The sequence below is a fragment of the Sturnus vulgaris genome, chromosome 1 (genome assembly GCF_052056855.1).
Source record: "Sturnus vulgaris isolate bStuVul1 chromosome 1, bStuVul1.hap1, whole genome shotgun sequence".
Lineage (NCBI taxonomy): Eukaryota > Metazoa > Chordata > Aves > Passeriformes > Sturnidae > Sturnus > Sturnus vulgaris.
The window spans coordinates 147767003-147780510 of record NC_142243.1 but is presented as its reverse complement, the minus strand read 5'-3'; the positions used below and the strand labels follow the sequence as shown (position 1 = coordinate 147780510).

The window sequence follows — 13508 nt, the reverse complement described above, 5'->3', positions numbered from 1 at the left end:
CGGCGGCTCCGCCGTGCTCGTCCCGCGGCTCTCGGGACAGCATCCGCCGCCAGCTCCCCGCAGCCCCGCAAAGCACTCCCTGCGCTTTGCCCTCGCCCCTTCCTCCTGCTCCTCCTCCTCCTCTTCCTCCTTCTCCTCCTCTTCGCCGCCAGGGAAGCCCCTGAGCCGGAGCACTCCCTGCCCTGGCCCGCGGAGAAGTTGGGATACTCCCATCTGGCTTCCCAGAGCTCTGAGTTTAGGGCGGGATTTTCATTTTCCGGTCTTGCGATTTTTTTAGATCTGGATTTTGATGTGATTAATTTTCTGCTCATTTCTTTCTTTTTTTCCCTCCTTTTTTTTTCCCGTTGCCAAGCAAGCCGAGTGTCTGCGATGGATGGGAGCCCCGAGTCCCCTCCGGGCAGAGGCGCCCCGTGAGCCAGGGGCATGCCCCGCCGCCGGGGGAAAGCGGGCGGGCAGCCCCCGGCCGGCGGCTCTGGCGCCGTGACCGAGGATGCCCGAGACCTGGCCGCCTTTTCCCTCCTGCCCGAGCTCGCAGCGCTGCCGCTGACCGCAGCCGCGGGAATTACAGCAACTCCCGGGCACCAGACCTCGGAGCGGAGCCCCGGGATCCCCGGAGAGAGGAGCTGCCCGCTGTGACCGGCTCTGCAAGGCGGCTGCCCCCACCCCTCCGTGCCTCCGGCCTCCGGATGGGGCCGAGGATCGCCCACAGGGCAGCGGGGCTGCGCCCGTAGATGCTCCGCTCCTCCCTGCTCCACCTCCTCTCCGGACCCGCGGCTCGGTTTCACCCCCGCGCACCGCCCCGAGGAGGGCGCGCACCGAGCCCGCCGGGGCGCCGGAGCTGCGCCGCAGCCGGGCTCCGCGGGATGCGGCTCCGCGGGGAGCCCCGGGAGCGGGCACGGGGCTCGGGCCGCCTGCGCTGAGCCGGCGCAGCCGCCCCCTGGACCCCGGCGGCCAACCAGCCCCGCCGCCAGCCGCACCGCCAGACCCAGGGACCTGCCTATAAATGTGATCCCCGCACCACCACCCCGCCGCCGCCACCCGCCCTTCGACATCCCTCCCCTCCTCTCCCGCGGTTCCATCCCTCCCCCTGCTCCCCTCCCCAAAGACGGTGTGTGCCCCCCCCGCCCTTGTCTCCCCCCCCCCCCCCCGCCCGCCGGTGCTCTGCCCCCCGTCAGTCACCGCCATGGAGCTCTCGGAGGTGCGGTGCCTGAGCGACAGCGATGAACTTTACACCATCAACAGGACTCCCCCCGGCAGCGGCAGACCCCAGCGCCTGCTGTGGCAGACGGCCGTGCGCCACATCACCGAGCAGCGCTTCATCCAGGAGCACAGCAGCAGCAGCGGCGGCAGCAGCAGCGGCGGGGGCAAGGGCTTCAGCTCGGACGAGACCTGCTGCCCCAACCACCACCCGCACCCGCCGCACCACCACCACCTCCGGCGGCAGTCGGCCGGACGGAGTTTGGGCAGCGAGCGCCACAACAACGGAGGCACCAAAGTCTTCCCGGAGGGCACGAGCAGCAGCGGAGACTTGGGCTTTCTGCCCCTGGACTGTGCCCCCAGTAACTCCGACTTCTTCCTCAACTGGGGCTATACATATCGCGGGGTCATCTTCCCCACTCTCCGCAACTCCTTTAAGTCTCGGGACTTAGAGCGCCTTTACCAGCGCTACTTCTTGGGTCAACGGCGCAAGTCCGAGGTAGTCATGAACATCCTGGACGTGCTGACCAAGCTGACCCTACTGTTTCTCCACTTGACCCTGGCCTCTGCTCCCATGGACCCCATTAAGGGCATCCTCTTGGGCTTCTTCACTGGCATTGAGGTGGTGATCTGTGCCTTAGTGGTGGTCAGGAAGGACACGACCTCATACACCTACCTGCAGTACAGCGGTGTTGTCACTTGGGTGGCCATGGCCACGCAAATTCTGGCGGCAGGACTGGGCTGTGGCCTCCTTGGGGACGGCATTGGCTATGTGCTTTTCACGCTTTTTGCGACCTACAGCATGCTCCCGCTGCCGCTCACCTGGGCCATCCTGGCTGGACTGGTCACCTCTGTCCTGCAGCTCGTCATGCAGCTGGTTATCCCCAGGTTTGCCGTGACTTCCCTCAACCAGGTACCGTGGTGAGGAGAGGGTGGGAACCGTCCCCTTACTCCATCACCCTGAAGGAGAGGAGGTGTGGGGGGATGTCCCAAAAGATCCCTTCCCTTTTAATCAGGTGCTCAGAAATTAATTACCTGGAGGGGAGATCATAGGCAAAAATTAACCCTCTTGTGGCCTCTTTTTCAGTCTCCCATTGCCTATTGCCGTGTTTCACCTCAAGCTGGGCGTTAGGACACTTTCTAACCACCCTGTCCCCTCTGCTTGTATATTCACTACATTGCTGTCCCTTGAAATAGAATTGGGGAGAGAAGCTCCTGGGGCAAGTGGGGAGGGTGGGTCATTTATTATTCCCCTCCCTGACTTCCAGCAGTGGTTTGTGGCTTGAGATGACTTTGTTTTGGCCAAACTCTCCCAGTGCTCCCATTTTACTGCTCATGCATTTTAACTCTGAGTCTGCTGGGGCAACTGGTACTTTTATGTGTGAAGGGCAACTTGATCTGAGCTATGGGAAAACAGGAGTGAAACATGCTTGTTTTGCAAGGAGAAATCATTGAAACCTCAGTGAAGCCAGAACAAAGTTCCCCTGGGAGATTTGGTGTGAGATCCTAGGCTGTCTTAAAGGACACTAGGAAGACTTTTCTGCTGGTGGTCAAACATTGCTGTTCTGAATCCTTACAAGTGATGTCTAGGACAGAATGCTGGTTACATAGTGGATTGTTGTGTGGTGCAGACTGCTGAGAGACGCTGGTCAGCAGGAGTCTGAGGGGTTAAAACCAGTCTCACCTGACTTCACACTCAGAAGAGTTCTTCCACAGAAAAGTGAGAATGCACCAAACTCCCCATATCTGCAAAGCAAGAAAACAGTGGGTACTAGGACAACTTAATCCCGGAGATTCTTGCTGCTTCCATTTCCCTCCCTTTCCAGACTGTCACAGCTCAGTGCTATCAGTATTTCATAGCAGATTACCATCTCCATTTGGCTTGCTCCACGGAATCAGGGAGAAATGGGTTGAGATACTGTCAGATAATCCCAAGTGGTGGCATGTTATTTACATGAGTGTTGGGATGTGCACCTGGGAAGTGACTGGTCTTGCACCTGAAAGTTTGATATCCATGATTCACGTCTGCCTTTCTTATATCCTGGTCCTCCTGAAATCCCTGTCCACACCTGTCCATCCCCTTTCTACATGCACTTGTTAGCTATGGGCTGCCTGACCTCACGTCCCAGTGATTTGGCTCACCCTGTTTTGGGAAAAGCTGCCACGGGGTGTTGTGCGCGGCTGAGCCCTGTGGATGTGAGACAATTAGGCCGTGGCAGAGTTGTTGCCCAGCCCTTGGTGATGTGCTGATGAATGAACCGCAGCCGCGTGCCACGTCCTACTCCCGTGCACTGCTGGTGCTGTTAGTGACGGGTAAAAAGCTGTGTGAGTTATGCTGATTTCTTAATGTATTTCCATGTCCTCTCCTGGAGCTATGAGTAATGCACTGCTATCTCATTACGCACCAGTATCACAACTGTTTCGCTGTTACACACACGCAACACACACATTTCCCACAGACATTTCCCAGGAGAGATACTAATATCTTCGTTTCGCAGCCAGTTGTGTGAAAGAAGTGCCTTGGAGCGGTGTACAATGAGAGATTACCAGCCAGATGATTGCCTTCATGAACTACAAATATAAATCTCCTTAACAGGATCCGCGCATCTTGTCACACGTCGGTGCTGATTTACAACGGTTCCCGCCTGCCTAGGGACCACTTAACATAGCTCGGTCCGGCCCTTTACTCCAACCCCTGCGGGAGAGGCCGGGCCCTTCCCCGCCCCGGGGGTGGCTCCCAGGCGGATGCCGGGGGGCTCGGAGGGGTCGGGAGCCGCTGGCTGGGGCTGGGGGGGCGGCGCGGGGGGCGCGGAGCGGAGCGCGGCCCGGGGCGCTGTCCGCCCGCGCGGTGCTGAAGGCGGCGCGGCGCGGCCCGGGGGCTCCCTCCAGCGGCCCCGCCAGGACCGAGCCCGCAGGGACCCAGCACGGACCGAGCCCGCAAGGACCCGCAGGGACCGAGCCCGTTCGCGTCCCCGCAGATCGAGCCCGCAGGGACCCCACAGGGACCGAGCCCGCAGGTACCCTGCACGGACCGAGCCCACCCGCAGGGACCCCGCAGGGACGGAGATCGCAGAGATCCCGCAGGGACCGAGCTCTCAGGGACCCTGCAAGGACCCAGTTTGCTCATGACCCCGCAGGGACCGAGCCCGCCCGCAGGGACCCCGCAGGGACCGAGCCCTCAGGGACCCTGCAAGGACCCAGTTTGCTCATGACCCCGCAGGGAGCGAGCCCGCAAGGACCCCGCGCCCTGCCATGGCCCCGCCGTCCCGGGCCACCCCTCGCAGGATGGGCCATGGCTCGGCCCCGGGGCCCTGGTGCACGGTGAGGGACAGTTCTACTTTGGCGCTTTCTAGTGTTGCACCATTTTCTTACCTTTGGCAGGGGATTGTTGAGCCCTCTCGGGTGTTATTGGATTGGGGCTTTTGCAGCTGATGAAGGATATAGAAGTATTGCTTCACAGGTGAAGGCAAAGAATTTAAATGACTGGGTCATCAAGGTTATGTAGGAAATCTCTGGGCCAACAAATATTTCTTTCTCCTGCAGGCAAAACATTCTCTTTTATCACAAGGCTTATTTTCCAGGTAAAATACAACCAAAGCAGCCATACTAGACTAAATGAACTATTTGATTATGTAGCAATATCTGTGAGCATCTTGCTCTGTCTCAGGATGCAGACAGATGCTTACACCGGACAGAACCCATGAATTAAAGTACTCAATTAAAGAGAAAGCAGATGGTAAAACTCTGGTACAAATAATGAATTTTCTACTGATTTTTTAAAATCAAGATTTCATACAGGGAAAATACTGAATTCAGCTCTGAACAGAAAAAAGTCTGGAGTCAATTTAGGACTGTACCCAGTTCTATGGGCAAAATGATTGTGATCCTCTTCTCAGTCACACAGGTATAACTCAGCCATACATCTATCTAAACTCATAAAGTTGCAATAGTTTACACAAAAGGAAAATCAAGTACTTCTATGTGTTTTCCCCTAACCTCTTAATTAAATTTAGTTTTCACTGATAAGTTTGTTGACAAGCAGGTCAAACCATTAGTAATGCTGCATACAAGCATGCAGTACTGCTGCCTGGTTCATTGTTTGTTGTAGTTTTCATGCATTATCATGCATACAAATAATTCTCTCTGTTTAGCTCTTTTTCTTGCAGTAACACTTAAGATATCACCTGATTTTTCTTCCCTAGCATCCTAGAAAAAGGTGAAGGAGAAAGGCTTGAACCTAGATTTTCTTAAAGCAACAAGAACAAAAACCCAAACATAGACTCACCAATTTAAATCCTGCTAAGTCCTGAGTGTTTCTGGGGGGATATGATCACTCTTAAACCCAGCTGACTCCAGCCTGCAATGCTGAGGAATGTGCTGCTGCTCAGTTTGAGAGGAACTATGAAAAAGGGACTGATACCACGACTTAGGTAAAGACTGCACTAAAACTGATAAAAGATTGGGTCAGGAAGCAAATGAGAAATGAAAAATCTTACTGGCAAACAAGTGCAGTGCATAAATTTGTCTGCCTGGCCAGATACCATGATGGGATATCAGTGCTTGCCTCTGACATTCCCCAAAATGAAAGTTTTATTTGTATTGAACTCACTTTTACTTTTTCCTGGGTAACAAAGTATGCAGTCCAAAATTTCGAAGATCACGTATGTATTTCAGGCATACGGGGAAGAACAAACAACTCAGAGCTCCTTCATGTTATGTAACATAGGCAGATGATAATATAGACATGAATTTTGACAGGCTTGAAATTATGTAAGGTACACACATACTCTGGATTTTAATCCTCTGCCTTTGCACTCTTCATTCACATGAGCAAATTCCACCAGAGTCAGTAAGAATACTCTCATTACTAAATCACATACGTAAGGGATACCTTAAAGAACTAAGTCCTAAATTATGCATATTAAATAAAACTTTAAAAATACATTTAGAAATAACCTTGAAGTGGTAATATTAAGACTGGGCAAGCTCATTCTTTTCCCTCTATCTTTCCAAGCCTGGGCAGTTCTGTGAATTTTTTCCCAGCTTATTTTTTTCCCCAGATCCTCTCTCAGGGTTATTAATAGAGGGAAAGAGAGACTCTATGAAGTCACAAGGCGCCCTACAGAGATAAATCTGTGTAACTGTACAATGGAAACTGACAGCTTTTGCATACGTATTTCAGCTACATGTTTTCCAAAATCTGATCATAGATATCAGTGTATAAGTATATGCAAAACACACTCATTTCTTCAAAATTTCTGCTAAATGCTTGTGGAAAATCTATTCAATCTGTAAAATATAAGGACACTTCAAAGTTAGCTACCATTTGAGAAGCAGAATCAAACACTCAACCTTTCTCCTCATGTTTGCTTTTGTAGCAGTATTTGCTATGCATTTTTCTGCCATAGTCTTTTGTGGGCTACTTATAAACTGAGTGTGTGATTTTAGACTGGATTATGAACTGCTTTCCTTTTATATCCTTTAATATCACCTGACCAGTATCAGTGGGTCACAGCTTAATTAGATTAACATTGGATACACTTATCTCTGAAGCAGCTGCATCATTGTTGTGCTAAGTAGGGCAAATGCACTAAGCATATTTACAATTTGATGATTAATTGCCTACAATATGAAGGAACTCAGACAAAAACATGAATGAAACCTGCTTTCATCAGTGAATTTCAGTTTACAATTGTCAGTGTACTTGTTCTCACTAAAACTTACCTTGCTAGATTTGATGTGACTTTTTTCTCTTTTTTTCTGCTGTCAAAACTTCTGTGCTGCTTTCAAAGGTTTGTTTATTGCTTGTTTATTGTTTTTCATGGCCTAGAAAGAGGCATGTGCTCCAAAACAGCAACATCTAATGCAAAATAATCACATACCAGAGCACTGCACTTACAGCTCACAGTTAACAGCAGATCATGTTTGAATGATCCTTATTAGCCTGTACAGAGGTCTGAAGGGGATAAACATCTTCAGTTCAGCTTCTTACTGCACTTCTCAGCACTTCAATGATGTCATGAGAACAAATAAGAGAAGAAGGCAAAACTAGAACAGTTCAAGGGATTTGTCTTTTTCTAGAAGGCAGGAAAGGTGCAGAAGGAGGATAGAACAACTTCTTCTTACCTTTTCCTTATTTCCAGAATATCTGGCTATGCATGAGAAAACAAAATAGAAAATAAATAAATAAAATAGGAAATAAATTATACTTTTAAATTAATGCTTGAATTGATGGAAACTCCAGACCTGAAAATTCATATTCAGCTCCTGCCTGGTGCTCCATTCCTGTAGTCACTTTGTCAACATCGTGTTAACACAATGTATAATGGTCTGGGCAAGTGGTCAGTGCCATGAGTGGGGAATGGGCTGAAATGCAGCACCCACTGGGTGGTGGCAAATGGCTCCTTTTCAAAGTGGCAACCTGTCACAAGTAAGGTCCCCAAGGGATAAATATTGGGCTCAACACCGCTTACTGCTTATTTTTATATGTGATCTGGAAGATGGGATCAAGTGTACCCTTACAAAGTTTGTCCATGGTCCCAAAATGAGTAAGGAAAGGAGAAGCCACCCTGCAGGAAGATCTGGATTGTCTGGAAGAGTGGGCTAGAAAACCCTTCAAAGAGGGAGTTCTGTGAATTCCATAGAACCCTATGAAGTTCAACAAGGACAAATGTAAGGTGTTGCATCTGAAAAAAACATAATCCAGGACTGCAGCACAGGCTGAAATCTGCCTGGCTGGGAAGCAGCTTTATGGAAAACGATCTGGGGGTCCTGGTGGACAAGAAATTCAGAATGAATGACCACCGTGCAGCTGGAGAAGAGAAAGCCAGCAGGAGGCTGGGCTGCATTTACCAGGACATCCCCAGCAGAGGTCAAGAGTCATTATTTCACTTTATTCAGCACCTGCCTGGCGTTCAGGTTTGGTCCCAGCTATACAAGAAAGATGTAGATTGGCAGGACAGAGTCAAAAGAGAGGCCAAAAAGATAAGCAAAGAAGGGGGAAGCTTGACATATGGGGAAAGGCTGAGAGAACTAGGCTTGTTCAGCTTTGATAAAAGGAGGCTTTGGGGGTGACATTTTTACTTTCTAGTATTTAAAAGACAACAACAAAAATTAGACTCATTTTTTTACAAAAAGTCATATGAAAAAAATGAGGAGTAATGTGTAAAAGTAACTCCTGGGGAGATTATGATTGGACACAAGAGAAAAAAATATTTGCAATGAGAATAACCTCTCCAGGGAAGTGGTGAGTTGACTGATACTGGACACTTTCAGGATTTGTTTAGACAGAATGCTGGGCCATCTTGTTTAGACTGTGCTTTTGCCAGGAAAGGCTGGACCAGATGATCCTGGAAATCCCTTCCAACCTGATATTCTATGAATCTGTGATTATATGATCACATTTCTCTAAGTGTAGCCTTCTTGCCCTTAACTCTTCTTCTGTTTCCATGCATCCCATGAAGTGCCTCAATAACTCTAGGCAGCCTACCCTACCCAGCATCCAAACATTGTTCTACTTGGAACATATTTTGCAGTTGTACTACACACACAACACCTGTCCAAAGTCAGTAGAGAAGGTTATTGTGCTCTTCCTCTGTGTAACAAATGTGGTAATGAAAATATTCCTGGGGTGTGGTAGACCAAGTCTTTTTCTCTAGAGGGGATTGAAGTCTCTCTCACCCCACCAGAGAGTTTCCAAAGCAAACCTTCCCTCATTCCTGGCACAACTGTTCTTCTGTGATAAAAGTTTAAGATTCAATGTGAAAAAAGAAAAATTTGAAGAATAATAGTTCTGACTCTGTAACCAACTGCTTATGAAATTCATCACTGGAGGTGTCCTTGCTCAACATTTCAGTGTTTTATATAATGGTAAATCATTCCCTCAAGCACAGGTACCAACAAGCAGACTGTACAGTCTGATCTCCACTCTGACATAATGAATCTTGAACTTCTTTTTCAGAGTGTTAAAATGCCCAAATATATAGGGGAAAACATCACAGTGATTCTCTAAATCCCAGGAAAAAACAAGGTTTTAGACAAACTCCCTGCTTTTCATCGTTCCAGAGTCTTTTTGTGTATTGTGTAAGGATCTGTAAGGGTATGGTGGCATTCGACATAGGCTTCTGAATTAAACTGTAGTAGCTGTGTGTCTGTAAATGAGTTGTTCAAGGACTTTGATTTGTGGCTTATAAGCCATTTTTTCTTCATCTTGCCTTTCCTACAAAAACAAGTTCTGTCACTTGCTCTGTTCTTGGTGCAGTGCAGCTTGTACCTATCATGAGTGCAGAAAGGACTGTAGAGTTTCAGTCTGACCAAGGAGGGAGATGAATGCAAATCACTGGGTTAGTGCTGCAGTGAATCTTGAGCATTTTGCTAGCAGCCTCAGTCGTTGAAACCAGGGATGGAGGAGAACTGGCTTATCAAAAGTGATCAAGCACAAAAAATCCTGAGGATCTGGCATTTCTTGAAACCAAAGATTTTTTTTTAAGGGATATTATTAAGACCTAATCTACTCACAGGCTTCCAACAGCTTCATTTCGATCCTTGATTTGAAGCCTAGAGAATGTAGTATAAAGAATCCCATAAATATTAGATTTTTAGGTGAATCATGATGATGACTTCTCAGGACTCTTTTTAGGGAAAGTTTTGCCCTGAATTCACAGTTCTTCTGAAAGAGAACACAAATGTAGACATCCAGTTCCTCCAGGAATCTCTCTGAATGAGCTCTGTCATGCTTATCTCTCCCAACAGACAGGTCTGCTGACAGAAATTCCAGTGTGGTGCTGCTTAATCTAGAACAGAAACATCAGGAGCTGTGCATAGGATGAAGTGTAAAGCCAGGCAGCCATTGGCTGACAGAGGAAAGTTTCATCACACGAGTTGTATTTATTAGCAACTATTTTAAAAAGTGCTGCTATTTCTTTTGCCAGCTTCTTCTGCTGCAAGGTTTCATCCAGTTAGCCCTAGAGGAGAGGAGAAGGCTGCAGAGTTCATTAATTAACCATTGCTGCAGTCTGAGAAGCAGCTGAAGTATATCAGTGTCAAAAAAAAAAAAAAAATCAAAACTAACATAAGCCAATTTTTTTCCACAATCACAACAAATAATTTTACTTCTTCCAAATAGTCAGATGTTGATGTCACAATTTAATATGATGCGTTTATATGCTGCTAGTTTTAATCTAGATAACAGGAGCCCCCAGTATAAATGAAGTAATATCTGAGTTCAAAAATATAATTTTTTACGTCAATTTTATTTTTTTAATTTTGATTTAATCATCACTTTGCAGTTTTGCATTTTCCTCTATCTTTCCTTTCCCTTAAAAATAAAATGCAGAAATCTTTCTTTAATGGAATTAATGGAAGCCTTCAATAGTGTCAGAATCTTAATTTTGAAAATCAGCTTATGTCTTTGGGTGGATCTAATCTTCAGACACTTTATTACTGCTCCTTTGTTCAAACTCTCTTGCTTCATTTACCTTAGAACTACTAAGGGATGGAGCTATCTATTCTGTGTTCCTTGCATTAGGTTTACCTCAGTAGAAAGCTGGTTCATAAACCCATAACTATCACCACAGTGCAAAGAAGAAACAATAAAAAAACAGGAAAATTAATCAGCACACAAAAACTAAATGATATTTCTTGGTGTAGCAGAGGTTATATAATTCTGGAGATAGGATAATAGGTAAAGAAATTATTTAGATCTCAAGGAAGTTACTCATATAATGGCATGAGATCTAGATATACACATTATTTTATCCTGTGATCCTCTTGTCATATGGGAAAATACCTCCAATGCTTATTAATATTAATCAGCTTCATAAACATACTAGACAGGATTATAATTGGCATAGAAATCATCCCATATAATTTAATGAATGCTGATGTGCATGTTCTTTTAGAGGAAGAAGTAATATTCGCCACAGATTTCAGCTAGGGATTGGGAATGAGGATTATACCCATTCCATCACTAAATTAATCATTGGTCTGTGGTGACCTACACCCACACATCTTTATGCATTTCAGAGCTTAATTTGATTTGAAAATTTGCCTTCCTCAGCTGCTGTAATAAGTGACTAATATGTTTAATTGATTTGAGATTTTTGTGTAAAAACATCCCAACACTTTCTAAGATGCGTTAAAAGAGGGATACTGCATTGGCTTCTTTCAGCCATGCACATTTTTGTTGAAATATGAATCCACTGAATATAGTGGGAATGCATACATTTAACTTTATTCTTTGTTTTAAAGACCTGGTTCCATGTAATTCTCTTCAGAGTTGGAAGGTATGTCCTATAAAGAAAAATTAAGAACTCTGTTTTTGTCTAGTTTGGAGAAGAAAAGAATGAGGTGTGACCTTGGTGCTCTCTAACAGCTTCCTGAGGAAGGGAAGGGGAGAGAGAGGTGCTGAGTTCTCCTCCCTGGGATCCATTGACAGGACATGTGGGAATGGTTCAAAGCTGGACCAGAGAATCATAGAATGGACATTAGATGCATTTCTCTAGCCAGAAGGTGTTCAAACATTGTAATAGGCTTCCTAGGGAGGTGATCAAAGCCCCAAGTTTGTCAGTATCTAAGAGGCATTTGGACAATCTTAATTATTATTTTTGCTTTATGCTTTTTATGATATATATTATGCTTTAACTTTTTAACCATTCTGAAGTGGTCAAGCAGTTGGACTAGAAGGCTGTTGAAATATTCTATTCTATTCTATTCTATTCTATTCTAGTCTAGTCTAGTCTAGTCTAGTCTAGTCTAGTCTAGTCTAGTCTAGTCTATTCTATTCTAGCCTGATCATTGGTGACTCTAACATACACCTGTAGAAGACGTAAAAGTAGGTGTCATCTAGGTGGAAAAGAACGTGGGGGTGCTGGGTGCTGGTCAACAGCTGCCTGAATATGAGCCAGGGTGTGCCCAGGTGTTCAAGGAGGTCAATAGCACCTGGCCTGGATCAGCAATAGTGTGGCCAGCAGGGCGAGGGCAGTGATTGTCCCCCTGTGCTGGACACTGGGGAGGCCACATCTCAAATCCTGTGCCCAGTTTTAAGCCCCTCACTGCAAGAAAGGCATTGAGGGGCTGGAGAGTGTCCAGAGAAGGGCAATGGAGCTGGGGAAGGGTCTGGAGCACAAATCTGGTGAGGAGCAGCTGAGGGAGCTGGAGGTGTTAAACCTGGAGCAGAGGATCCGGGGGAACTTTATCACTCTGTACAACTGCCTGAACGAGACTGCTGAGGGTAGATCTCTTCTCCCAGGTAATAAAAGACAGGGTGAGAGGATGTGGCCTCAAACTTCGCCAAGAGAGGTTTAGATTAGATAATGGGAAAAATTTCTTCATCAAAAGGATTGTCAAGCACTGGAACAGGCTGTGCACAGGAGTGGTGGTGTCACCATCCCTGGAGGGATTTAAAAGTCGTGCAGATGAGACACTTAAGGACATGGTTTAGTGATGGGCTTAGCAGTGCTGGGTTAACAGTTGGACTTGATGGTCTTAGAGGTATTTTCCAACCTAACAGATTCTATGATTCTTTATAGTAACTTATTATTGAAACATTAAGGGTATAGTATATGTCAAAATGGTCTGAGACATTTACAGTAGATTCCTCCAGGATCTGAAGGTCCTTGAGAGAAGCCAGTGAAAATTCTTTTTTGAAACTTGCCTAAGGGCTGTACAAGTTTTACAAGTTGCTGTAAAACTTTTTGACATTCCAAAATGTAGCCAAATGCCACTCTTAGTGATGCTATGACAATTTATATGTTCTCTGCAACCCTGAGAGTAATAGCAGTTTGCTGACAACAACAATAAGAACAGAAGGATTTATTACATTTTTTTTTAATTTGTGCTAATGGAATTGCTTTTGTCTGCTGTGTTCCATTAGTCACCTGAGAGGCTGTAAGAAATGCCACAAGTACACATGAAGTGTTTCTATTTTCTATGTGATGGTACAGGATGGTAGGCCTCCATTAATCTTCTTATAGTCTCAATAGCTCTTCATGCTTAGAAATTATTTTTCAATGACTTATTACTTTCTTCCTTGTAAAAATGTACTTGTGTCTGGTTATTCTTAAGGTGCATTTTCTGACAGCCACTCTTCTTTGCTAACACTGTGTGATAGATTATCTAACACAAGAATTCAGTAACTTCAAATCTCATCTACAATCAAAACAATAAAATCTAAAAGCTTTAAGTACAGAACTTTCCAAGGCAATGGACTTTGGAGAACAAGTGTAAAAGGAATGCACCTTAACATGTCAATTATTTTAAACTCAAGAAAAACTCATATACATAAAGATTGATATAAGTTTAAGTTGTTCAAT

At 46.1% G+C, this 13508-nt stretch overlaps 1 protein-coding gene across 2 annotated transcripts in view; it reads left to right on the top strand.

Annotated features, from left to right (window-relative positions):
- The first annotated feature begins 1183 nt into the window (after positions 1-1183).
- The window catches only part of ADCY8 (adenylate cyclase 8), a 117882-nt gene continuing 105557 nt past the window's right edge, over positions 1184-13508 (top strand). Inside the window, exon 1 of one of the 2 annotated variants that reach the window (XM_014882146.2) lies at positions 1184-2110. In XM_014882146.2, coding sequence (XP_014737632.1) covers positions 1184-2110 — 927 coding nt within the window. The remainder of the gene's footprint in view (positions 2111-13508) is intronic. The other variant, XM_088179377.1, reaches the window with a different exon arrangement.